The sequence below is a fragment of the Periophthalmus magnuspinnatus genome, chromosome 20, assembly GCF_009829125.3.
Source record: "Periophthalmus magnuspinnatus isolate fPerMag1 chromosome 20, fPerMag1.2.pri, whole genome shotgun sequence".
Taxonomy (NCBI): Eukaryota; Metazoa; Chordata; class Actinopteri; order Gobiiformes; family Gobiidae; genus Periophthalmus; species Periophthalmus magnuspinnatus.
The window spans coordinates 7,142,718-7,170,485 of record NC_047145.1 but is presented as its reverse complement, the minus strand read 5'-3'; the positions used below and the strand labels follow the sequence as shown (position 1 = coordinate 7,170,485).

The following is a 27,768-nucleotide window of genomic DNA, read 5'->3' as shown; positions in this document are numbered from 1 at the left end:
CTTTTAAGGAGGTGAGGTGCATTTTCATAACAGACAGATCACAATGTTATGACATGGTTTTTGAATGAAACTGATTGCATATTATGTATTACAATAGTCTTTATTGACACAGCAGAAACAGTCCCTTCAGGCTCCAGGCTGTGTTCACACTTGTTCATAATAATAATACACTGGATTTATATAGCGCCTTTCAAGACGCCCAAAGCACAGTACAGTGCATTATTCATTCACTCCACATTCGCTGGTGGTAAGCTACAACTGTACTGTACTGTACTACTGCCCTGGGGGCAGACTGACAGAAATGAGGCTGTCAACCTGTGCCATGAGCTCCTCCAACCACCACCAACACTCACACACCACATTCATACTAGGCAAGTGTCTTGCCAAAGGACACAAAGATGTGGATGGGGGACCACTGCTCTAACCTATGCCAGTGTCATGTCCATGTGTAGTCCTGATGCAGACTGTTTGGTCCTGTTCCAGTTCTGGTTTAGTCATAGTCCAGCCCAGGTTTAGTTCCGGGTTTAGATCAAGTTTAGTTCCAATGTTGCTGTAGTATGTCCTTGGGGTGGTCAGACGATGCGCCCGAGGAAAATGGCTTTGGGGTACTTGTCCCTGAGCGCGGCCCACTGCACAAAGAAGTAGTGTGTGAGGGGGTAGAGGATCCTGCCTGTGAGAGATAGGGACTGCACACGGCACAGGCTCTCCACGTACACCAGGACCACCTGCTTCAGCCCCAGCACCCCGAGGAGCAGCCCCACCAGGCAAAGAGGGACGCACGTGCCAGGGCCGTTACACAGGATCTGAAACACAAACAGCATTCTCATGTATTCACTTCATTCACCTCTTGCACAGCTTTTTTAAAGGGCCCATGTAACGCTATTTTCTGATCTATATTTTAATGTTTCCTCCTCAGAAACATATCTGGAGTTGCGTTTTGTTTCATTCATCTGCTCCACTGTGTTTTTAAAATACATACACCTTCACTAGAATCATTTGTAAAATTTAAGCCCTGAAATTTCAGTGATTGGGTTCTGGAGATTCTGAGCTTTCACATGAAGCATGTCCATATAATAAGTATGTATATGAGTGTTTAACCCAGTAAGAGCCCAGGCTGCATACAGTTCATTTAAGATATCACAGTGTTATCAAATTGTGAATTCAGGTTGCAGGGTTAAAAACGTACAGGAGCATGAACTTCTGAGAGAAGATTGAAAAATGAACCAGATAAACCAATACAAGAATTCCATGTATTTCAGATACTTGTAGAGGTCTAACTACAGGGTTAGGAGGTTTTACTCTGAATAAGACAGGTTTCTGTTATTTACAGAAGACGTTTCATTACCTAAATAAAATCCAGATTGTGGTAATTGTGTCAAGTCATTGTATCTTTAAAAAATGTGAATTTTGTTATTTTTTACAAAATGACACTAGACAAATTAGTCCCTCCAGTGTGTCCTGGGTCTTCTCCGGACTTCCTCCTGGTGGGACGTACCCAGAACACTTCCCTAGGGAGGCGTCCAGGAGGCATCCAGAACAGATTCCTGAGCCACCTTAACTGGTCCTCTCCACGTGGAGGAGCAGTGGGTCTACTCCAAGCTCTTCTTGTGTGACTAAGCTCCTCACTCTATCTCTAAGTGAGCACCCAGTCACCCTTTGGAGAAAACTCATTTCAACCACTTGTATCCACCATTTGTCCTTTCGGTCTTTGTCAAAGCTCATGACCATAGGTGAAAGTAGGAATCTAGAGCCAAACTAGGACTAAATCAGGACTAAGCCAGAACCATAGGTGAGAGTAGAACCAGAGATATAACACAGGACTAAACCAGGACTAACTCACTCATGAGCTAGACCCCAGATATTGTCTTATCATGAATGATGAACTTCACACCAGGTATCACATAACAGTATTGACTTGAGTTTTGAGCTTCTAGTCCTCCACACACTCATACCTGACATTGTACAGCTCTATTCAGGGGATCTCTAAAGCTATAGACATATTCAACACCTTAAACAGGCTGCCATTCTCCCTGACCTGAGCCTGAACCTGAGCCCAGACCTGCTGCTAAATCTGGGAAAACAGAGAGCTGAGGAGCCTTCACTTCTGACCTAATACATCCAGTGTGTGAGTGAGGGGGCTGTGAGGGGGCTGAGGGGAGAGGGGGAGAAGGAGGGAGGAGGGGGGTTAATGAGGGCTCTCAGTCACTACATTTACATGCACAGAGAATTTTGAGTGCGCTAAATAACCAAATTCAAATCATATTTGGCCCAAAACATCAGATCACTTTTGCGCCAATCTACAGCAGGTCTAAGAGCCCAACAGTTGCGAACAGGGGGTTCGAGACTGCTAATAAAAACAACTTTCATACATAAAACCATGCCTTTGGCACAAATAGCTATGTGACAGCTCATTTACATTGAGTGTTTGATTTTCAGAGATGTGACAAACTACGTTACTCACAAGTTAAGTTTACAGTTGAATGATCACAAGTGGCTCTGCACAACACAAATAAAACACATTAAAGTGACAGTAAAAAACAGAGCTTCAAAGTAGCAGACCAAAACAATAAAACAACACGTGCTAGTCTGCTGTGTAGGGGCTGTAGTTTGGATGATTTAGATCAGCAGTGTTGACAAACACTAATATTTACCTGGCTGTTTCTTACTTTATGTAGTTGAATGCCTCTCCTAGTCTGCTCCTAATGTAAATCTGCACAGTTACATGCAGCAGGTATCCAAATACCTATTACATGCATTTTAATAACTGGTTTAAATTGGACTAGGCCAGTTATCCGGTTTTCCTGGTGTGCATGTAAACGTAGTAAGTGGAGCATGGCAGTGGAGGGGCAGTGGAGGGGAGCTGGGGTTTCGACTTACAGGAAACCAGACTGCAGCAGTGAGTGGTCTGGATAAGCGATCACACTCACACGCAGCAGCCAGCCAAGCACACTGACGTCAGGCTTCTCCCGTCAGCCCGCTCAGAGCTCCACGTCTACGGAGTCATGAAGCCACAGACCCAACGATGGAGGATGCAAGCAAGACTCTGTAGTCTGATTGAAAAGATGCCCGAGCCACTTCAGCTGGTTCCTCTCACTGTATCAGAGTTCCCACATTTTGCTTGAAATCATTTTCCAGAACTTTTCCAGGATGTTTTTGATGATGTAATCACTGTGTCTACAAATACATGACCCACTTTATTCAGATGTAGTCTTACCATACCCAAAGTACACGATGATGCAAACTAATTATATTCACATATCTCAATATATTATATATTTGCTTTGCATCATGGTATAATTGCATTGTATGTTTAGACATAGATTACCCAAATATATATGAACCCAAACATGATGATAAAATAAAACGTATGTAAAAGTATTTATTGTTGACTATACATTCTTTTGGCTGGCACTGTACCTATGGTTATGTTTATGGAACAGAAAATTGGTGACACCTGTATGTGACGATGAGATCATGCCAATAACAGGTAATAAAATAAAGGTTTCTTTATTACTTATCCAATAATGAAAAAAGCAAAGGGGGTAGAAATTTTCAAAATCATAATACATATTTCCTTAAAAAAAAACATCCATGCATGTTCCATGTCTGAAAACAGGCAAATTACTTTACAGGTTTTCCAGGATTTCCAGGATGTGTGGGAACCCTGTGTATTGTGTATCTTCATTGTTGTTAATTGTACAATTGGAATAATACGTACAGGGCAGTGGGCTGGGATAGGGGGAAGGTGAAAACAGAATGAACAGTTTAAAATTATCTGCATATATCTTATGTCATAATACACCTTCCCAAAATGAGGCCTATAGTGCAGTGAGTCCAGCTCAGTGTAGCTGTGTGCTGCCTGAGGGGAGAGCAAAGCCTGATGGAACATTCCAGATCAGTCTGGCACCACATCCTCCTGTGTGCAGCTGATCCAGAGTAGGGCTGTAATCACAATCAAATCAAAATCACTATTTGAATGGACACAATTAGCAAATCACAAAGACTGCAATTTTTTTAAGTACCATAATCTCCTCCACAAACAACTAAATCTCCTCTCTTAATCTGCATAAAAACTGCTAACCCTGTAGTTTAGAGCTGTACAAACATGTTCTGAAAAAGGATTCTTGTATTAATTTGTCAGTTCATATTTCAGTCAATTCTTCTGGGTGTGTAAAAAGTATGAACTTTGAACAGAATCCCATTATTAAAACTCATCAGAAATTCAATGCTTGTCAGAAAAATTGCAATTAGATATTTTCCCAAATCGTTCACCCCTATTCCACTGAGGCTTCACTGCTGCTGCTGGTGACTGCTCTGCCCCAGGAATGTGCTCACAAAAACTCACCCAAACAAGAGCTTCTTTGGCCGGCACAACCACTCCAAAAGGACTCAGCTCTGGAAAAATGGAGCCTGTGCCAGTGGAAAACAATACTGAGACTGAGGCTGAGAACAGTTAAGACCAAGCCACACAACTGGAGTCTGCTGCTGCTGCTGCATTCTTGTGGAGTTAGAGACACCTGCTCCCAAAAGTATCGAAAATCAGATGCTAATTGATACTAAAACTAGAATATAAACTAGATACTCATTTGAGTAGGTATTGATACTAAAAAAGCCACATTCACAGGACAGAAATTAACCTTTAGAATGATCTTGAGCTATAGCAGAACAAGTATAACATCACACAGACTAGTATACGCCCATGGACCACGATGGAACCTACCTGGACAATGGAGGGATTACACAGATATAAAGTCTCATGGTACTATAAAAGAAAGTAATATGATTTAATGTTGAAATTAAATCACATTCTATTGTCTAAATAAAGAGTTTTTAATTGTTATTTTATTTTGGTATCAAAATCAGTCTATATCTTGGTAATGAAATAGTTTGAATTTTTAGTATCGTGACAACACTACTCCCAACTAAATCTGAGAAAAAAGTGAAAGCAATGTAATTCATGTGACAGAATCATATTCTGCATCTGCCTTTGATGGTGGCTCATTGGTAGAGTATTTGTCTATTGATTTGATGGTTGGTTGTTTGAATCCCAATCTCGACATAAACATCATTTGGAGAGTGGTCAGATCCATTAACCCACATGATGAGTGCAATTCCAGGTTCCACAGATGAATGCTGTCGTTGTTCTTGGGCAACTTAACACTTAACCCACCTCACCCGTCAGTGTCTGTTTATACTGGTGTATGAATGAGTGTATGAATGGGTGAGTGGCTCCTTGATGTAAGCCCTTCTAGGGCCAAATGTTGCAAATTAGCCTTGGTTATAAATCCTGTAGCATGTTACATGTCATGTGCACATACTTGTCCCTATCAAACAAACAAATCCATAAATGTCAAAATGACTTGTGGACAGTAAGAGACATAGAACTAATAGACTGGATTGAGGTCTGGGCCTAAAATGCACTGATTTCTTGCATAGTAGAAAATAAGTGAACTATAGACTAGTGTTGTCACTATACTAAAATTTCAAACTCAATTTTGATTCTAAAGAATAGACTCGATAATCAACACCAGTTAAAATACCATGATGATAATTTTCAAAAGCTCTCTTTCTTTAGAGAATAGAAAGTGATTGTCAATATTCTACAACCTTTACAACATACAACAATCTTTAAACACTGACTTGGAGGCTCTGAAGAGGTCAAAAGGTCAATCCCAGGTGTGTAAAAATGAGCACGTATTTTCTTGACAGAGCGTTTTCCTCTCACTCGATTTACATACAAGCCAGAAAACCATATCGCAGCCTACACCAATTTAAACTGGTTTATGGGAATAATCCAAATGTCTCAAATCAGCACAGCTGGAGGGTACTGGTTGAACTGCTGCATGTTATACAATCATTTGAAGTGAGACAGAGCCAGGGCCTGAGCGGTCTGTTTAACTGCATGGAGCTCTGCACAGGCTCACGGGAGCAGGGTGTCACCTGTCACTAACTTTTCCTTATCACCTGTTACAAACCGGTTTTGAAAAGGAACATGACTGAGACAGATGGGTACAGTGTTACAATGGTACAGTATGTAACTTTCTGGAGGTGGAACGTCACCTGAAATATTTCAGGGAGACAGAAAGTTAAAACCATACTTCAGAACATTCTCCATGGAAATAAGTTTGATGTCATACTGTGGTAGATTATAGCCAAAGGGACAACATTTCCATAAAAAGAAGCAAGCCCTTCTCCAGGCTAAGTAGGAGTCAGGTTTGTGGAGATGCAAACCCGCTCACAGTAAAGCAGAGGTTACACAAGACTTTTTCTTTGCTGGTCTTGTTGGCCATCATGAGAATTAGCGGCCAATCAACTGTAAATGAATGAAAATGATGTCTTGACATTTATCCACAGAATGTATGCGCTCTGATGACGGCGTAAAATAAACCCATCACGTTTTATTTGCCACATGTTGAACATCTGGAGTTATTAGTGCCTCCACAGCAAAGCAACTTTTTTTTTGCCTGCAGCATTAATCATCTTAATCTCTACTCTTATGCATCAGCTATTTTTTTTTTTATTTAACCTTTATTTAACCTGAAGAACCTCACTGAGATTGAAAATCTCTTTTCCAAGAGTGTGGCCAATATTATTCGTTCATTTTTGAGATGAAGTTGAACTTGGTGAACAAACATGAAGGAGACAGCTATTTATGCAAGTGTTTTACTAAGTAGCACCATGTTGATATTGATTCCATATCATTCATCAGATGTAAAACAGATGCAAGACAGAAGCCAATCCAGACACGAAGTTTACACACGTGAATCTATAATTCACCCATAATAATGTCCAGTCGCTACAGATTCCTTCAGTTATCTTGGCATAATAACTTATATAGCAGACAGCTAAAGGCAGAACCCACCTCTCTATCTTTTCATATTGCGCCTGATGTAGTCATTTGAGAATATCCTCCCGCTGTTTCCAAAATGCTTCATATGAGAGAAGTGCGTTTACTTCACAACAAAATAAATGTCCTGCAGGCTGCAGGCTGCAGACTGCGAGCAAAAGTGACTAATAAGAAAACAAACAAACCCAGATCGTTTCACCTCGGAGCCCAGCTTTGGCTCTCTTAGAGCGGTTCAGACTCCGGGAATGATTTCATGGAAATGGAAAGTTAAAACTATACTTCAGAACATTCTCCATGGAGATAAATTTAATGCCATACTGTGGAAGATTATAAACAAGCAGGAGGAGGCCCTCCTTCAGGCCAAATAAGAACCAAGTTTATGGAGATGCAAGCCCGCTCACAAGGATGCATGTTTTTCTGTTTTTCAGTGCAGATAAGCTTTTAGACTTTTATTTTCTATTTTTGGGGTGAAAAGTTACATGGTAGGGCTTTTACAAATGCACTTTTAGCTTGCTGTGTTATATGAAAATGTACTTGCATGTAGGTTTATAGTTTCTGGCAAATCGCTTAGAGACCACACTGACCAGAACCAGCGTTAATGAATCCTATTTGGTTTACTACATTTATTTTGTTTTGTTTTTTGATTAAATTAGCATGAAATGAACATTAAGAGCAGACTAAAAAGACAAAATCTTAACTAAATCTTCAATGCATATTGGTAAGACTAGACCTATAATTAAATGAGCGGTCCTGAACATGCGGCACTTAGATGAACACAGTTTTAGTTCTATTGAAATGGATCTGGGATGCTATTCAGTGTCACTCAAATATAAGGAGGGCGTGTATGAGGATTTACACTGGATGCCCTCACTTCAGCCAGTCCCATATTGTCAAAGTCAGGATTTCTAGGGAACAAAACCCTGATCAAAACTGAGTTTCCATCTAATGCTATAAACTTGCTTCTTTTACAGATAACCTCATAAGAATGTAGCAGCGCAATAAAAAGGTTGTATTTTTTTCCACTGTGTCCCTTTTCCTTTCTCCGAATCCAAAAGTCAGTCCAGATATGACAGATGAGAGAATTTAATCAGACTGATCACATTACACTCACTGTCCTGTGTCGTCTCTTTCTGTACAGTTAAATCTGTATTATAGACAGCATTTTTTGGATTTAAATCTAAACTAAACTGATTTCATTTGTTAGAGAATCTTTGATGAACAGACTGAGGAATGTTAGAACCATTGACCATATATTAGAAACAGGCTTAACAGGCTTCAGCTCCACCCATTGTATTGTCTTGGTCTATAAAAAAAAAAAATGTGGCCAACTTCATCACGTTAGATACTCCAGTCTGAGTATCGCACACAGGTACAACTACTACACAATATATAGCAAATACATTCATATTGGTGAACGGCTAACACGGTCATTCACATCACAATAAACTAAATACGTTGTGAATTTGTTATTAAAGAGGGAGTATTTTACTTTGGTCGGGTATTTACAGCTAACACATATTTAGATCCCCATGTTACCTTGTTACCTTTTACTGTTTTAAAACACAATATTCACAAAAAAATAATATATCAACATGTTTTATACGTTTTTCACTTTATGTTCCTCGGTCCCTCCTCCCTTTGCAGATCGCAAATTTTTTTCTTAAACTGCTTTGTACAGTTTTGTATCATGCTTTTGTATTTTGGTGGAAAATTGTGTTGCAGGAACATGGGTGATGTGGGCTGCAAGGAGAGTTTGAATAGGGCCCAGGAGAGATTGCAAAAATACTCAAACATGCATGGATGAAATCTAAACCTTCTTTAGGCCTGTTTTTGATGAGGGAACAATGTTATAATATGGTAGAAAGATTTTTCAATTTTGCATAATAGCCCCTCTTTAATATGTAAAAAGGCAGTTTAATTGTGATTTTTCAAAGTCTTAATTTAGCAGTTAGTAAAAAAACTAGTATATTTGGTAGGGTACCGTGCAAGCCAAGGAACATACATAATACATGCTGTAAACTGTTGTTCAACATTCACACTAAACCAACACACTCTCATTGATACACCAGTACAAAAAGACACTGGAGGCAGGGTGGGGGAAATAACCTGTAACCTTAGCCTCTCAACCAGTCGCCTTTCAACCCACTCACAAAATGTCTTCCCTTCCTTTTCAGCATCCTACTTGCACATCTCAATCTGTTGAGTCTTAGTTGAAATAAAAAGGTTGTATAGACACCTGTGTGTACATGCTGCTGTGTGTAGGCTGTATTGATCCTCACCAGCTCGGGCTGAACACCAGGAGCAGAGTAGCACAGGGCATTCACAGTGCTTAGGAGAGCTGAGTGCATGTTTGTCCCTACACGTTTGTGCACGCATACATGTGGTGTGTGTGTATGCTGTCTGTGCCTGTATGTACTGTGTGTATACCATGTTGAGGCTCACCAGGTCAGGCTTCAGTCTGAACACCAGGGGCACAGAGTAGCACAGGGCGTTCACAGTGCTCAAGACAGATGAGCTCCAGGACTGGTGCACCTCTCTGCTGCGCGGGATCCGGAACACGCTGAACTGAAAATATAAACCACAGTGATAATACTGCTAAATGGCTTATGTTCCAAATCAACATAAGCAAGATGAACAAAGAAAAACTTGAGTCCTGAGGTCTCACAAAGTGCTATAAAACCACATTCACATTTGCAGTCATTTTGCAGAGAAAGAAACCTATGGTTAACCTGGCTTCACAATGCACAAGTGCTTCCCTCTGCATGTTTTTTAAAAACGAAATAGTCTGTATTTCCGCTGTCAGCATTGTCATGTTTGTTTTGGTTCACTTGGCGTTGGCTTTCACCCAAACCACAGTGCTGCCCTGTGAAAGGTCATTCTGTGATAAGACTTATCACATGCAAACGCTTCAGCTCGAGCCGAACAAGCTGGATTCTCAAGAGTTTGTGTACTCACAAAAATCATGAGAATTCGTCTTGCTGGCAAAGCTACTCTCTGGTGACATAATGATACTAAGGATACATGTGAAAGTGTCCCCTCTGCTGGTGGTGTGTGGTCAGTACCTCTGAGTCTCCCTGCTCTCTGGAGCTCTCGAAGGCATGAATCTTGTCTTCGCTCATGCGGTCGGTCTGAGCCAGGACGTAGTATCGAGGTGAGTATGCTGAGGACAGACTGCCCAAGAGTCGGAGGATCTCTGTGGTGTGGCCCCCTGCAGACACACACACACACAACAAGGTCAGAGAGGCTGCAACTGTTACGCAGAAGAATCAGGACTAGTCAACTATTCTCATTCAATATGTTAATAATCATAATCGTTATCTGGAAGGGTTGTGAAAAATATCACAAATCAGACAGCCATCAATACTTAAACTAGTACCACACTAGATGGGAATGCACCGATACTAGTATCAAATATCGGCACCGATACCGAACAATTAGCTGGATCGGGCATCGGTTCCATGATATTGGTAAAGCCCATATCCTAGTTCGGCCTTCAATTGGATGTAATAAGACTATTTACATGCCTAGAACTTCTCATAATGTTTGAAATTTTGTCCATACAAACCTGTTCAGCAGTGATTTTAAAGATAAATAACAGTTACACAACACAATTGGATCTCTTGTGTAATAAATTAATTGTGATTTAAGGAAATATTTATAACATTTTCGACCCCTACTCTGGTATCGGTTGATCAGATATCAGCAGATACTAAAGTCAAAGTATCAATATTAGTATCGAAACTGAAAAAGCTGCATCAGTGCATCCCTAAAACCAGATATCCATTTATCAGTACTAAAAATGTTGAAATCACATTCTATTGTCTAAATAAAGAGTGTTTTTTTATTATCATCGTGGTATCGGAATCTGTATTGAGAATTGAGTCTATTCCGTAATATCAGAGTCAAGTTTGAAATTTTAGTATTGTGACAAAATTATTATCTGGACTACTCCAAAACAAATGCAAAAATATTTTTTTTTTCTCTATCAAGAAGTAAACAGTAACCACATTTCAACAATTATTTGTTTAAAAATAAGCAGTGAACAATTGTTGTGAATTTGGGAAAAATGTCTACTACAAGCAATGAGATTAAGATTGCAATTTATGTTTTAATAGATTCTTTTAAAACTGAGTTCACATTTTAAACATGTCTAAAATAATTGACCAAAAGACTAGATCTGTACAAGCATGTTCTGAAATGTGATTGTGGTATTAGTTTGTCAATTCAGATTTGAAACTACAGGGTTAGCGTTTTTTATGCAGGAGATTCTGTTGTCTGTGGAGGAAATTATGGTACTTCAAAAAATTGCAGCCTTTACCATTTTCTAATTGCGTCCATTCAAATTGTGATTTCGGTTCAACTGTGATTAATCTTGCAGCACTAATCTCAATCATTATCTTGGCTGTACGGACTCAAGAACACAAAGACAGTGGCATTACTGAACCAAAATGTCAATGTCAGATTTTTAGCAATAATACACTTTATCCGTAAAAAAATATCTCCATCTAGAAGCTTCAGTTAACATATTTCTACCTTAATTTGGTTGAAAAGAAAGCCTGAATGATTTGGGAAAATGTGTTATATTCTGGGGTGATTTTTCTGACAAGCATTGAGATTGAGAACGCATCCAGAAGAATTGACAAAATGACTATAATATGAACTGACAAACTAATACAAGGATCACATTTCAGAATATGTTTCTACAAATATAAACAGAAGTGACTACTCAGCTGGTTCAAATACGCTCCTGGGGGAATGGTGAAATGAGGACACTAGATGTTACTGATCAGATCTGTAGAGAAGTAAACCCATGTACAGTTTCTACAGATGTTTCTACATATGTGCACAGTACTCTATCAGTGCCCTTGTAGTGTACACCAGTGTAGCTAGGTCTAGGTCACGATAATATAGATAAGATAATACGATATCGACTTATTGTACTTGTCGTAATGCATATCTGGAGCATTTCCAGTAGCCAGAGATATGTAGTACTCAGTTACATTTACTAGAGTAACTATCTAAAGATATTGTACTTTTCAGAGTAGTTTTCTTGCAGCATACTTTTACTCCTATTTGAGTAATATTTTTACTAAAGAAACAGTACTCTTACACAAGTAAAAGTTGTGTGACCTAAGCTTTACGTTAACAATATGAAATGATCTGAGCATTTATTTTTCTTGCACCAGTTTTTCAGATATGATTTAGTTTGTCTCATTTTTGTGTCTGTCCTTTGAAAATACCAGATTCTGAGCATTATTTAATTTTTTTTAACTTTAAATTATAAATCAGATGTTAAGTCCATACAGTTACTCTTTATGTTACTCTTACTTGAGTTGTAGTTTTCCCCAATTTTTTTTTCCTATTACTTGATTAATTTCTTACACCACTACTTTGTACTTCTACTTTGAGTAAGTAATATTATATTTTTTTAACTACTCTACCCACCTCTGCCAGTAACATCATTGGTTCTGAACTACTTTTTAGTACTAGCCTAGGTGGAGTTCTATCCAAAAGGTACTAAACAGGGAACTGCCACTGATTGGTCAGTCAACAGAGCATTGACAACAGGCTGGGACGGAGTGAAGTAGAGTATAACCAAGGGCCAGGTAGATATTGGGTTTTAAGTGTCTTGCTCAAGAATACAACACAAGTATAAGCTGGCTGAAGGGGAATTTGAACAACCATCCTTCTGATTATGACATGATTATAACATGACTGTCCTTTCAACCAGCAATGTTCTAGATGTATCAAACATTAAAGGGCTCATATTACACTATTGTCTGATCTATGTTCAAATGTTGGTTCCTCATCACAAACAGACCTGGAGTTGTGTTTTGTTTCATTCACACATGTTTAACACACAAATCTTGCATATTTAGGCATAAATTGAGAAACATAACAGAAACTGTTCCACCTTGTGATGTCATGTGGTAATACAGGAAGTGCTCGGCTGTGTTTTTAAACCCCATACACTTTCACTAGAATTATTTGGCTAATTTTAACCCTGGAATTGCCAATCTCAACTGGACAGGGTCAGGGACCGGGTAAAGGAGCTGTTAATGTGAAAACTACCACCATATGACACCATGCGGTTTAACAGAGCATTTTGAGCTTTGGAGATGTAGTCAGATTAATAATGCAGGATTACTAAAACATGTTTGAATGAAACACAACTCCGGTATGTTTCTGAGGAGGTAACAATATTGTAGCATGGCATTAAGCTCATAAGAGTCAATTTAGGAGCTTAGTTATTAGGTAATATGCTACAAAATATATAGCTAAACAAATACAGCATTATTTTTTATGTAATCAATGTAAATCTATGTTGCACTTATTCCAAAATTTTACAATAAGCATATTTGCTAATACAATCCATAACTGTCACGAGATTTTTTACATTTTTTGCAAAGTCTTAGCAGGATTCTTCACAATCCAACCACATACAAAGATGTTTTTCAGGTTTGGTCTGACAGTTTCACAATTAAAAAGCCAATTTAAAGGAATACTGGCTGTACCAAACCTTCCAAATGTTCTAAATAAGGAAAACCTTTTGGTAAGGTGTTTTCATTTACAGGAACACTTATATTATTATTTGTATTGATTTATATTAGCAAGACGCAAATCGGGCAGACAGGCTAGCATCACAGCAGTGTTAAACAGGGAAAAAGAGCGGGGAGATGCTACCTGATCCGACCGCGACCAACACCGACACCGAGCCCTTACTGCCAGGCTTGTACTTGGCCCCGGATTTTAGGACTACATACAGACGGAGACAAAACAGAAGGAATAAAAATACAAGAGTTACCACAACTGTCTCAAGAGCTAGCATGATGACTACAGGCAGCGCGGAGGGACAAACAACTGTAAATCACTCCAACGCAAGCTCACGGTGTTGTACTCATGGATGTATTAGTTTATACTACGTCCTCTGCTGGAATATCTGGTGTTAACTAAGAAAAACATTCTCTGCATTGATAGAGGAGGTAATAAATTGAGAGCCTTACTACACATAGGCCTACTGTGAGTGACCGTTAATTGTTATGTGGCCCATTTTACACGTCTTACCTAAATTTATATGTAGTCTTAGACTGACCTCTTGTGGATATTTTGTGCAACTGCAGGAAACAGAGTAGGCCGTTTGTAACACCCAAACAGACCTCCTTTTTGTCACTGCTAAACATGCTGCTGCCACAGAAATCAATCATTAAAAAGGACCTAAACAATAAGTACGTACAATAGATATAGGCTAATATAAGGAGAAGCAAAAATGCTACAGACAAGAGAACGACGCCTACTTTGGAATTTAATTTATATGGGAAAAGTTGAAAGAGGGAAAAAAAAAAAAAAATATATATATATATATATATATATATATAATTATTTATTTTTGTATTACCTTTCTACAGTGGGCTACATTCTGCTGGAAAATTCAGTGTAGACCTATGTCTGTAGGCTGGCCGTTTTGCAAGGGAAATAAAGAGATTGAGAATGTAAAATTTTATTTTATGATTAGGCTATAGTTTGGCATAATAAAACAAAAACCTTTACATTTATATTTGTTTGAAATTTGCCATTCTAGTTTAGGACTAGGCCTACTACTACTGTTCCCTCAAGTAACCGTAAAAATGCGCAATCAAAATCTGAGCGGCTCACTTGACTGATATTATTTGAAGCATCTGAAACAGGCAGTAGGAGCGTGAACGCAGCAGCTAGAGGCGGTAGGAGGAGCGGCAGAAGCCAGAACGCGCACAATGCTGAAGCGGCCGACTGGAGCCTGAACGCGGCCACAGCTCAGAGGCGGCGGGCGGCGCAGGAGGCGGTGGCACGAGACGGTGGCACGAGACGGTAGCACCAGGGCTGGCGAGGCAGGAGGATGGCGGGCAGCTGTTGTACCATGTTCGCACAGCGCGGGGACCTGCGAGGCTCTCCTGACAGCTCCAGGTCAGTGAGTGACGCATTACATGCTGACGGTGCGTGTGCACAGAGCAGGATACGTGCGCGTGAGGATGCTACAGGTGAACGTCCTCCGCGTGCGCGGCCAAGGTCGAGCAGCGCGTCTTCTGTCACGCACGTGTAGCGCGATGCTTTATGAGGCCTGTACCGTCGCTTAACCCACCTCATCACAGTGAGTGTGAGTTTGTCTGTGTGCTGATTATCAGCTGAAAGCATTTGATGACACAACGCAAAGGCCTCATTGAATTGTGCTGGCAACACGTGGGGTAGGGCGGGGCTTAAGTAAAGTGCTGTTATGGATCAAGTTTTATCTTCTGTAAAGCTCATTTGTCCACAGGTAGTGCCTTTGGCTACAGTTGTCTGACTCTGTAGAATAGAGCTGCTGTCATGATCCAGGTTAAAGATGTCATGATATTTGGATATTGCTAAACTTGTGAGCAAAAACTACTTTACCAGTAGTTGTGCTGACAATTTCAACTACCATAAATTTAATAAATACTGATGCTCAGCTGCTGTAAAAGCTGTGCTCCTTTGTTGCAATTCATCAGTGGAAATCTAGACCATTTGAGAGTAACTAGGCTACGGGTACTGAATACAAGTCCAGAATACACAGTACAATATGAAGTGTAAGTGTATCACTATTTTCCAACACTACTTCAGTGAACACATGGTCCTGTTCCTTGTGAGTTTACTCTTGAGACAAAGTTAATTTTTCAGAGTCTGTTAGGACAGAGTCAGTGTTTGACTCTGTGAACACTGTGGCATTTGGAGGAGCTTTAACACTGTGCAATATTATCTCTACAGAGAGTAATCTGGTTTAGAGTTATAGACAAAAAAATTCATCCTACTCAACACTTAAAAAAAATGCAGTTGGATTTTTTAAATGACAAAACATGCACATTTGATTCAACTTATTTGAGTAAACTCTCTTGATAGTCAACACTGAACTAGTCATATCACTTGTCATGGCTGCTGTGTTTAGTGTATGTTTAGTTTTGCTCTCTTTATTTGAATCTGTGGGTATTAACACCAGCACTGGGAGAAATATGACTCTGATCTTTTTGAAACAACTCTGATTTATTTAACTACTGAAGAGATTAAAAAAATTAGCAGTATACAATATTAATATCACTGTTTTTAACTTTTGAGAATTTACAGTGTAGCCTGCTTATTTTGAGTAACCCTGTAGTTACTCTTTCATTTGGTTCAAATTACTTTCAATTACATTCAGTTACTTGCTTAAAATCAGAGGAATACATTGTAATAGGCTGCTTGATCATGTCATGTTTGCTTCAACCTACACGGCTATAAGAAAACTAGAAAATGTGCAAGTGCAATTTAGTATTTAGAATACAGTGGGCCATGAAATATGTTTCAAAATACTTTTCAAATGCAGGTATGCATTTGTGTTGCCAATTTCAAATGTGATTTCGATACTAAGGAATAGACTCAATACTGATCCCAATGCCACGATGATAATAAAAAATACTCTTTCTTTAGACAATAGAATGTGATTTTCAACATTAAACCATAGTACTTTCTTGTATATTCCCATGTGGCCTTATATCTGTGTAATCCCTCAGTCGTCCAGGTATATTCCATAGTGGTCCATGGGTGTATACTGTGTCTTATACTTGTTCTCATACAGCTCAAGATCATTCTAAACCAGGGGTCACCAACCCTGTGCCCGCAGGTGCCATGTCGCCCCCAAGCCCCACATGAGTCGCCCACAGACCGGTTGTAAAAATAGCACAACGCAATAATGAGCTGCATCTAAAATTAAATTTTATTCTGTTGCTATTTTTTTTCTGTCACCCTTGCGTTTATATAGATTTAAAAATGACAATATCTTAAACATATGTTCATTATACGTGAAGTTTAGATAAGTTAAGGTGAACTTTGACCTACTCACTTCAAAAGTCAGTATTGTGCACGTGACAAAACTAGTGCTCCGCTCGCGAGCGCTGTGAGGATGCGCTGAAAGCAGTTTCTTACTCCAAAACATGGTAGAAAATAAAGAGATCACTTTCACAACAATTTAAGACTGTAAAAGAAACCTGCACGTATCTCATCTGCGGAGCGACTGTGGTGACGGCAAAGCGGCACAATGTGGAGGGACACTTCACTACGTCTCACAAAACTCCACACTAACTACCCACGGGGACGCGCACTACCCACGGGGACGCACACTCCCCACACTATGGGCAGAACAAGCCCAGAGCTAAACGCAGTTTGGGGTAAACAACAGGCTTTTTTCACGACACCGGTGAAAAAGTCACACAAAAATACGAAAGCTTATTTTTCTTTAACATTACATAATGGATAGTGAAAATGGGACACTTCTCCTATGAGATGTAGTGATGTAAGTGTCATCTGGAAATGTAACAATTACTAAGGTTAGTAAAGTTAAAGTGCTGAATACTGATATCTGTTTCCCTCCTTGCTCATTGTTGATAATTATTTTGAGAAATCATTAATGTGATCAGTGTCTTGCAACATGATCAGTGTGTTCACATAGATGATTATCATTTATCATTATTAATAATGTTTAACTAAAGGCAAACTGAGAAAATGTGTTATTTCAGAAGAGCGTCTCAAACTGGTAGCCCTTCGTATGACTCAGTGCCCATAAAGTAGCTCTCAGATTAAAAAAGGTTGGTGACCCCTGTTCTAAACCAATTCAGGGAAGGTTTATTTCTGTCTTGTGAATGTGATAATACTCTAGTTTGCAGTATTCTGTAACTAAACAGTACAAGGGAATTATACGACTGATAGGGCTGCACATTATTGGAAATTTTTACAATATGCAATATGGCTGTTAAGAATGGCGATATTGTTGCGTTATTTGAATACATTTTTTTACTCAATAATTTCAGTTATATTAAAACAAAACAAAAATACATGCTTTAATTTAAACTCTGTCAAAATAAAAAGACAAATCCAGGACTAAATCAAGGCTAATTTTGGAAATTAGGAATTATTAGGCATTATTAGGAATTATTAGGCATGATTACATTTTAATTAATTTAACATAACTATATATATATATATATATATAAACAGTATCAGATGGAGTTATTAACCTTGATACTGATTACTACGTCAGCTAATATTGTGATATTGGTACATTTCCAATAAGGGTGTGCAAAAATACTAAATATTGTGATACTAAATTTCGTAATACAATACAGTTGTTATTGTGGGCTGCTGTATCAAAATATATATAATTGCCAAGAATATTTTTTGGTATTTTTTAGCAATTTTTTAGTGGAAGGAAACTTGTTTATGTAATATACACAACATATTCACAATAATATATTTAATAGCTGTATTTCATATTAACTTTGCAGAAGTAGTGGTGTAACAAAGATATATTGTTGCTAAAATATATTTGGTTCTTAAAAAACAACAATATATCTTGTACAATATATTCTGATTATCACATGCATCACCATATCATGATAATATCGTATCGTCAGCCATCTATCGTTGTGAATCGTGAGGGACCCTGTAATTCCCAGCCCTGTTTTCCGATATATTGTGCTGTTCTGCTGGCTGACCCGGCTCTGTTCTGTGTCTCATGTTGTAGATTCCGTCCCAGACCCCCAGCCCTTTGAGCAGGAGCAGACCTGCACAGCACAACGATGGAGAATCTGTCCATGAGCAGCAGCAGAACCCCAGTCTTCCTCACCTCCTCCTCCTCACACTTCCTGACCCCTCTGAGGAATGGCTACGGTGCAGCCTCGAGCCCTCCCGCACCCTCCGGGCCCTCCAGCCCCTCTCCCCTGCCCACCATCACCATCTTGGGCTCAGGCGACTTCTCCAGAGCACTGGCCCTCCGACTGCTGCGTGGGGGCTTCCATGTCGTGGTGGGCAGCCGCAGACCCAAGCAGGCAGCTCATTGCTTTCCTCATGTGGTGGACGTGACGCACTATGAGGACGCGGTGGGGAAGGCCAACATCGTGTTTCTGGCCATCCGCAGGGAACACTACTCTGTGCTGTGGGACCTCAAACATCTGCTGGAGGGTACAGTACCACAGTGGTTTACACACTGTACTATGTTCTGACTCTTGACCTAAGCACTTTCACATGGGGAATAGAGCTGGTATTATTGTATCCATTAAGAAATATCTTACATGAAAATCCACTGAAGAATCTCATCAAGGTCCATTACCCCATTAAATCTGATCACGCCACAAGATCTGTAGATTTTAAATATTTTCCGCCCAATTGCAGTTAAACATTTTGGATTTGTGAATGGTATTTATACTATATAATTCATGAAAGACCTTTTCCCCATTTAAAATGTATTATTTTTAGTTTTAAATGAATTGCATGTCAAATTTTGTTTATAAAATTCATTAACCTGACACTCCCATATGTCCCATTTATTTATGTTATAATTCAGTATTTTTTGGTTCAGATATCAAATCACAGGCTCTGCATTCTGAGCCTCACATGAGTCTCTCATGTGAGGATCTGCCAGTTTCAATGCTGGAATCCAGGAGGTTTAAACTTAAAGGGACTCTCTGATCCGAAGCATCAAAACCTAAACCTCAGCATCTGCAGCCAATCATTAGTCAGTGCTAGCGCCACCTCTGCAGCTCAGTGAGTGAATTCTGGAGTTTCACATGAATGAAAAAATGATGAAAAAATGTGAAAAAAATGTACCCTCGATCTGCAGGTTAAGGCACTGGTTACCCAGGTTCAGTTGTGATTGTAAAACCTTTTTTAAATCTACATACAGTTCTTGGAAATTGTTAATCACCATAGCAACGATCCTAATTTTTCATCATTCTGAAACCCTATTGCAGCTTTTTTTTGAGGACGATTTTGTCAGGCTTCACTGTGAATGGGATCCCTAAAAAGTATCTGCTCACAGTAGATTGACAGTTTGTGATTATTACAGTTCCATCCTGTTGTTTGATGCACAGGTAAGATCCTGGTAGATGTAAGTAACAACAGGAGAGTGAACCAGTACCCTGAGTCCAACGCAGAGTACCTGTCCTCTCTGCTGCCCTCCTGCACTGTGGTCAAAGGCTTCAACGTCATCTCCGCCTGGGCCATGCAGCAAAGCTACCCCCTGGATGCCAGCACACACGTGAGTATCACAGACTATACACCAGCACACACATGAATATAACAGGGAATACACACCACCACACACGTGGGTATCACACCACACGACAGCACACACATGAGTATCACATAGGCTACACGCCAGTACACACGTGGGTATCACACACTACACTCCAGCACACGCAGGTATTACACACACTACACGCCAGCACACATGTTGGTATCACACAGTGTATGCCAGCAAACATGTGGGTATCACACAGACTACACACCAGCACACACATGAGTATCACATGGGCTTCACACCAGTACACATGTGGGTATCACACATATTACATGCCAGCACATCTGCAGTGACCCTTTCCTCCACAGGTGTATATCTGCAGTGACAGCGTGTGGGCGCGGCAGCAGGTTATGGAGTTGGCACGGCTGCTGCACTTCCGGCCTGTGGACATGGGACCACTGAGCTGGTCCCGGGACATCGAGACCATGCCCCTGCGCCTCTTTCCCGGCTGGAGGGGTCCTGTGCTGGCCGCTGTGGCTCTCTCCATCTTCTTTTTCTCCTACTCCTTTGTGCGGGACGTCATTCACCCATACGTCCAGTCCCGGCAGAGCGACTTTTACAAGATCCCCATGGAAGTTGTCAACCGTACCCTGCCCGCAGTGGCCATCACGCTTCTAGCACTAGTGTACCTGGCAGGGCAGGTGGCGGCGGGGCATCAGTTGTACTATGGGACAAAGTACCGACAGTTCCCAGGCTGGCTGGAGGGCTGGCTGCGCAGTCGCAAACAGCTGGGTCTGCTCAGCTTCTTCCTGGCAGCGGTGCACGTGCTCTACAGCCTGTGCCTGCCCATGAGGAGGTCCGAGAGGTACCAGCTGCTCAACACCGCCTACCAACAGGTCAGCAACGCAACAGTCAGAAAATATAATGTCCTACTAACAGTCCTACCACGCAACAGTCATACAGCATAATGTCCGATCAACAGGTCAGCGACAAAACAGTCAAACAGTCAGGGAATAGAGCTGTGAAGTGTGATATCAATTCCAGGTCCATCAGCTGATTGAAAACAACTATTTCACATGTTAAAAAGAGATTTTTTTAAAAAAGATCATGAAGACAGAGGAGACGACCTGAGACCCGTGTTCTTCTCCATGTTCCTGTTTATGTTCTTCTCGATGTTCATCCCCATGTTCTTCTTCATGGTCTACTCCCTGCTCTTGTCTTCTTCTCTAGGTCCATGCGGATGTGGAGAGCACGTGGAATGAGGAGGAGGTGTGGCGTGTGGAGATGTATGTGTCCTTTGGGGTCATGAGCCTGGGTCTGCTGTCTCTGCTCGCTGTCACATCCCTGCCCTCTGTCCACATGGCCCTCAACTGGAGGGAGTTCAGCTTCATACAGGTGACCCAGGGCTGGCATGGTTCAATGTTATGCCCCCTTGTGAACTTACCTGAATACTACACTAGGAATTAGAAACACAAGTGCCTTTTTCATATTTTACAGTGTACTTTTCACTCAGTGATTTAACATCATTAAAGAGGGAGTAGTTTACTTCTGTTTGGTATTAATTACTAACACATAACTTATTTATTTTGTATCATGCTTTTGTATGTTTATGGAGAATTATTGTACGTTTTTGTGGGTGGAGCATTGGACAAATCTTACAGTTAACCGTAAGGATTCGGATAGGGGCTGGGAGCATGCATGGATGACATGTACAACAACAGCAATGTTATGAACAATGTTTTAACATGGTAGAAAGCTCCAAAAAGATGATTTTGCACAATGCATAATCAAATTTTACAAAATATTTCATGCTGTTATTGTCATGTCAATAACAAGAGCATATTTATGGTAATAATGGAGTCAGTATTGTTCGTGTTGAATCTGCAAATGAAAATGTCACATCAGATACAAATGGCGTGCATATGCCTGATGCAGCCTGAGGGTTACACAAATTGTACAATCCCACGAGAACCGCTATAGACGAGGGTGGGCATTGCACACCCAAATGAAATTCTTGTCCATCCATTCCATCCTATACTTAATACAAACAGACATAAACCTCCAAATTAAGCCAACTAGAAATGGGCCCAGGGTGAAACCAGAGTTCCTCAAGAAAATCCACCAAGACAGGGAGAGAACGTGCAAACTCTGCACAGAAAGACCCTAACATGCCCAAGAATCAAACCTGGGACCACTGCGAGACAAATGGCACAACAGTGTTGTTACAATAAAACTTCAAATTAAATTTTGATACTAAGAAAAAGGTTAAATACTGATTCCTGATACCAAAACACTAAAATATTTTAGACAAGAAAATATAGATCCAGACCATTCTAAAATGACCAAATTTATCCAAACTTCTCTTTTCTTTGACTTTGATTATACAGTTTTGTTATTAGATTTAGTATGGCTTAGTAAATACCTAGACCACCTAACATGTATTCAGTCTTGGGCCCTCTTGTGCTTTGTGGGGCCTATGACGGTACATTTTCTATAATGGCTGGATAAGGCTTAAAGAGGTATTATGCAAAATCGATTTTATAACATATTATAATGCTATTCCCACCTCAAAAACATGCCTGAAGCGGGTTTAAATGTCTTCCATGCATGTTTGAGTATGTTAGCAATCTCTCTCAGGCCCTATTCAAACCATAACAGTTAGCTGTGCGATTGACTCCATATCCTATTATGAGCTTCGTGTGTTTTGTGTTTGTCAGTCGACTCTGGGCTACATCGCTCTGCTCATAGCCACGCTGCACGGCCTGCTGTTCGGTTGGAGGAGGGCCTTCCAATGGGACTCATACCGCTTCTACCTGCCCCCCAGCTTTGTCCCGGCTCTGGCCCTGCCCGTGTGTGTGGTGCTGGGCAAGCTGCTGCTGCTGCTACCCTGCCTGGCCCGCAGACTACACCTGATTCGGAGGGGACGAGACAGCCGACAGGATGGCCCCTCGCGCCTGGAGCCCGTGGGGGCTGCTATGTCTCCGGAGAGGGTTACCATCATGTGAGGAACCCAGCTTTGAGGGTAGATTAGAGACATCAGGATCCGAACTGTTCCAAGCTCCAGATACAGAAACAGCAGTAACATTCTGCTCAAGTCAGACATTAAAGGTCCAATATTACACAAAACTGACTCTTGTGAGCTTTAAGCCGTGTTATAATGTTGTTACCTCATCAAAAACAGACCTGGAGTTGTTTTGTTTCATTCACACGTTTGAGTAATTCTGCATTATTGGGCTGTCTACATTTTCAAAGCTCAAAATGCTCTGTTCCACCTTGTGTCATGAATTGGTAGTTTTCAAGTTAACAGCAACCTTTTACCTTTAGTTCATTTATTCACTTTCTTTCACACTGTCTAATAGATCACCATTGTTCTAGTATATACTGTGACATAAACAGACTGATAAAAACACTTTACAGGTTTATATTTTTGAAGTGTAGATTGAATTTAAACTTATTTTTACTTATAAAATAGTAACAACTGTCATGTTCTTAACTGAGATCATTCAAATCACAATATGAACTAACAAAATAATCTTGTCAAATCAATTATATTAAATAAATGAAATGCAATTATACAAAATGCTAATGTGAACCAGGTCCCTATAAAGGCAGTCTGTGTATATTTTTATTGAAGTTATGCTTTGGTCATAATGTACAAAATATCAAAGGATATGAGACAGTCGTCTTATAACTGGGAAATCAGTGGTTGAATCCCAGCTTCAAACAGTATACCAAACGCCTGTGAGTCCTTAGGTAAGACACTTCCAATCTCTCACATCCAATTTCTATGTCTGAATGTTGTAAATGAGCCAGGCTTTTGTCAAGTCTGCCCCCACTCCTGCCCCTGTCCAACCTTGTCCCTGCTCCTGTCCCCACTCCCGCCCCGTTCCTGCTCCTATCCCCGGCTCTGTAAAGTGTGTCCTCAGCTCCACACAGGTGATGTGTCTGCCTGGTGTATTTCAGTGCACTCCCATGTGTACACTGTGCCATAATGTTGTGCAATAAAGTTTAAATCTGTAAGAAACTCCACATGGCTCGTTTGTACCAGTGCCCAATATATGACATACAGGAACCAATGAGAGCTGCTAAAGATATATAAAATAAGTTTAATGAAAACATTTAAAGACCAGAGTCACATCTCAACACAACAACATACAACAACATCATACAGTAAAGTGCATGTTTGCCAGTCTCGCGATATAATCAGTCCTCTAGGGGGCGCTGCGGAACAACGTCTGTAACTTTCACTTATTCAGAACCAGAGGTCCACGGGACACAGTGGTCACGTGTCCTGGCCCCTGGGCAGCAGCTGCAGTAGTTCTTCGGAGCTCGGTCTACTCTGGGGTTGAGCGCTCCAGCAGCGCTTCAACAGCGCACTGTATATTTGTCCACGCGCTCCGCTGAAAACCGCATGACCCTGAAGCTGCGGCCGCATCTCGTGGGCAACCACGGCGTAGATGACGTACTGCCGGTCCCCAACGTACGGCTGGTCGCGGGTCAGCAGCTGCCACAGCGTGATGGCGAACGAGAACACGTCCGCTTTGGCTGAAACGGGCTCGCCTTTGAGCAGCTCTGGTGCGCGGTGCGTAAATGTACCGCCCACGTGGCTAAGCTGCGGGCTCACGGCTGTAGCCTCTGACCCGGACTCCAGCTTCAGGGAGCAGCCAAAATCCGCTATCTTGACCACGTCGTCCTGGGATAGCAGCAGATTCGCAGGTTTAATGTCCAGATGTAGCACACCGTGCGCGTGAAGGAAGCGGAGACCGTGCGTCACGTCCTCGGCGTAGCGCAAGCAACGGTTCTCCTCCAGGGGATCAGTGCCGTAGATGATCTGCTGTAGGTCCGACACGCATAGCTCCATCAGCACGCCCCCGAGACTACCCTCGTACTCCGGCTCCGCGGGCACACATGTGCTGGCAGCGAGAACGCGTGCAATATTCCGGTGGCGCAGGTGCGCCGCGTTCAGTTCGGCCCAGAAGCTGTGTCTAGAGGCTAGGCGGTTCTTAGTAGACCTGTTGACCCGTTTGAGTGCCACGCTCTGACCCAGGTACTCCGCCCTGAAGACCGAGCCAAAGCCTCCCGAACCCACCGGTCCCACAGTCCGCAGCTCCGACCACAGAATCGCCGAGGACCAGGGCCGGGAGCAGCGGCCAGGCCGTGGAGCGGGGATGTGCAGAGTTGTGCCGTGTTTGAAGAGCGGGCTGCTGCAGGCTCCCGCGTCCACGCTGGGGAACAGGTCCTTGGGCAGCAGCCTGGACGCGGGGATCGGAGACGGCATGGCTCCAGTGCGGGCGCATCCACACTGATCGCCGCCATTACAGCCACAGATAAACACTGTAAGCTGACACAGCGACGCTGTGCGGATGGAGGATGCACTACTCCAGCTGAGGTCAATGGGTTCAGTCTCACACAGCGGCCTCCGATCACCCCGCATGTGTTCGTGCGCGTGCGTAAAGGACAGAGCCAGCACGTCTGAACGAACACAGACCAGCGCCAGTGCCGCATCATAACCAAACTTCAGGGGTCTGAGCAGTGGGCTCTGAGCTGGACAGTACTCAGCCACAGTCTCATGTGAAGCACGGGCTCCTGTCTCCGATGACAGTTCTGTGGGTTGTTATTGACGGATGTTTGATATTCACTGGGTTAATGTGGTGACATGTCACAAACCACACCACACCAGAGTTTGATCTTTCACTTTATTGAACATATACAAACACTAAAGTTGACAACTGCAGCTCCCCTTTTTATAGCAGCAAGGTATGGAAATCAACTCAGCGTTGCCAAACAATAAATAATCTGCCTCTTTGGATGATGTCATGTTACAAAGACACAAGCCGCAGCTCTATTTCACTTTACACAACCTCCAAACTGAAGTGTACACAGACGACTACACAACCCAACAGTGTGTGTGTCTGGAGTAACATTAGGACTGTGTTATACAAATCAAACCAATGTGTCTGGAATGCAACACTAGTGACTGCAGAGTGCTCTGAGGGGTACATCTGACCCCACACAGTGCTCCACTGAGGGGTACATCTGACCCCTCACAGAGCTCCTCTGAGGGGTACATCCGACCCCTCAGTGCGCTCCTCTGAAGGGTACATCTGACCCCTCACAAAGTTTCTCTGAGGGGTATATCTGTCCCCTCACAGTGCTCCTCTAAGGGGTACATATAACCCCTTAAAGCTTCTCTGAGGGGTATATCTGACACCTCAGCATGCTCCTATGAAGGATACATCTGACCCCTCACACAGCTTCTCTGAGGGGTACATCTGACCCCTCACAGTGCTCCTGAGGGGTACATCTAACCTCTCATAATACTCCTCTAAAGGGTACATCTGACCCCTCACAAAGCTCCTCTGAAGGGTACATCTGACCTCTCACATAGCTCCTTTGAGGGGTACATCTAACCCCTCACAGTGTGCTGCTCTGACCACTGACAGTGTGGAGTGACTGTCCAACACTTCAGGAAGCATATAAAAGGTCTAAGGCACTGCTGGCAGCTAATGCTATGAAGAGAAACAGCCTGATATTGTTTTTTCTCAATTGCATACAGTATATTGCATACACATCATATTGCATATAAGTTCACTTTGATTGCTTATTATTATTGATAGCATGCTGGAGGTTGACCAATAGCAGGAGAAGGTGGAGAAAAGTAGTGGACGTGAATCCCCATAGAATCATGTACCAATATAACATCAATTAATACTACAACTACTATTACTACTGTCTACTGTCAGTGATCAGAGGGACCTCCAGAACCAAGCAGCATGGGGCTACAGGAATACAGGCATTGAGTGTCCAAAATCACAGTATGATGTCAGGATGCAGAGGACAGAAAGATGAATAGAGATTGAGAGAAAGAAATCGGACTTAGCACCTTGAGGAGAGTCAGTGTGTTATAGCAGCTATAGTTCAGTCCCAAACATTCAGATTCACGGTACAACAAACATGAGAAACACTCAACATGACAGATGTTTATACAGTTCCTTTACATCCAGTGCCCCCACCAATAGTAACCCTGCCTTGATCAACGTTTGTGTTGTATTTTTTGGGACTTTCTGACCCCAAACTCAATAACCTTTGTATCCAGATTTAGCAAAAACATTCAAGATCACTCGGGTAGTACTTTGTTCAATTTGTTGGTAGCATGTATCAGTGGAGGGCTCTGTATAACCTCACTGAAATTGAAAATGTTGTCGACAATTGTCAAGCAGTTTCAATCACATTCAATTTGACCTTAGACCATAGACTGCATATTAAACAAAATGATTAAGTACACATTGCACCTTTTAAATACTTTTAGAAGCATTAAAGGTTATATATCACACATAGTGGATTCTTGTGAACCTTAAGTCTTGTTATAATGCCTCATCAAAAACATATCTGGAGTTGTGTTTTGTTTCATTCACACGTTTGAGTAATTCTGGTCTATTAGTCTGTCTACATCCCTAAAAAGCTCTATTCCACCTTGTGATATCATGAAGTGGTAGTTTTCAAGTTAATGGCTACCTTTTACCTTTAGTTCAGTAGTATCATTCAAATGATCCTAATGAAGGTGTATGGACTTTAAAGACACAGTGGAGCACTTCCTGTATTAACACACGACATCACAAGGTGAAAATTAGTGTTTTTTTGTTTCAGAGAAGAAGCCATCACCTTAAATATGCAGGGTTTGTGTGTTAAACATGTCCGAATGAAACAAAACAACTCCAGATATGTTTTTGATGAGGAAACAACATTATAACATAGATCAGAAAATAGCGCAATATAGTCTCTGTACCAATTTTTTCCCCATGTATTTAAGCAAAATGTGTCTTGCCCTAGAAAGCAAATATTGTATAAAAATAGTTTGAAAGTGTGAGTGGATGCTGGTGGTAGT

The 27,768-nt window shown here is 41.4% G+C and overlaps 3 protein-coding genes across 3 annotated transcripts; 1 reads left to right on the top strand and 2 right to left on the bottom strand.

Moving 5' to 3' along the window:
- Positions 1-12: 12 nt before the first annotated feature.
- Positions 13-13,697, bottom strand: alg14 (ALG14 UDP-N-acetylglucosaminyltransferase subunit). The gene is made up of 4 exons (XM_033985847.2): positions 13,532-13,697; positions 9,910-10,055; positions 9,290-9,412; positions 13-803 (listed from the first exon to the last, which is right to left on the bottom strand). Exons 1-4 carry the CDS (start codon positions 13,674-13,676, stop codon positions 573-575), a joined length of 645 nt encoding a protein of 214 aa, XP_033841738.1. The 5' UTR covers positions 13,677-13,697; the 3' UTR covers positions 13-572.
- A 926-nt stretch (positions 13,698-14,623) lies between these two features.
- Positions 14,624-23,596, top strand: steap2 (STEAP family member 2, metalloreductase). Its single transcript, XM_033985840.2, has 6 exons — positions 14,624-14,788; positions 18,390-18,826; positions 19,735-19,901; positions 20,252-20,779; positions 21,114-21,278; positions 22,601-23,596. Exons 2-6 carry the CDS (start codon positions 18,445-18,447, stop codon positions 22,886-22,888), a joined length of 1,530 nt encoding a protein of 509 aa, XP_033841731.1. The 5' UTR covers positions 14,624-14,788; positions 18,390-18,444; the 3' UTR covers positions 22,889-23,596.
- Positions 23,597-23,825: 229 nt separating this feature from the next.
- mos (v-mos Moloney murine sarcoma viral oncogene homolog) lies at positions 23,826-25,249 on the bottom strand. Its single transcript, XM_033985795.2, has one exon. It carries the CDS (start codon positions 25,159-25,161, stop codon positions 24,166-24,168), a length of 996 nt encoding a protein of 331 aa, XP_033841686.1. The 5' UTR covers positions 25,162-25,249; the 3' UTR covers positions 23,826-24,165.
- Positions 25,250-27,768: the final 2,519 nt, after the last annotated feature.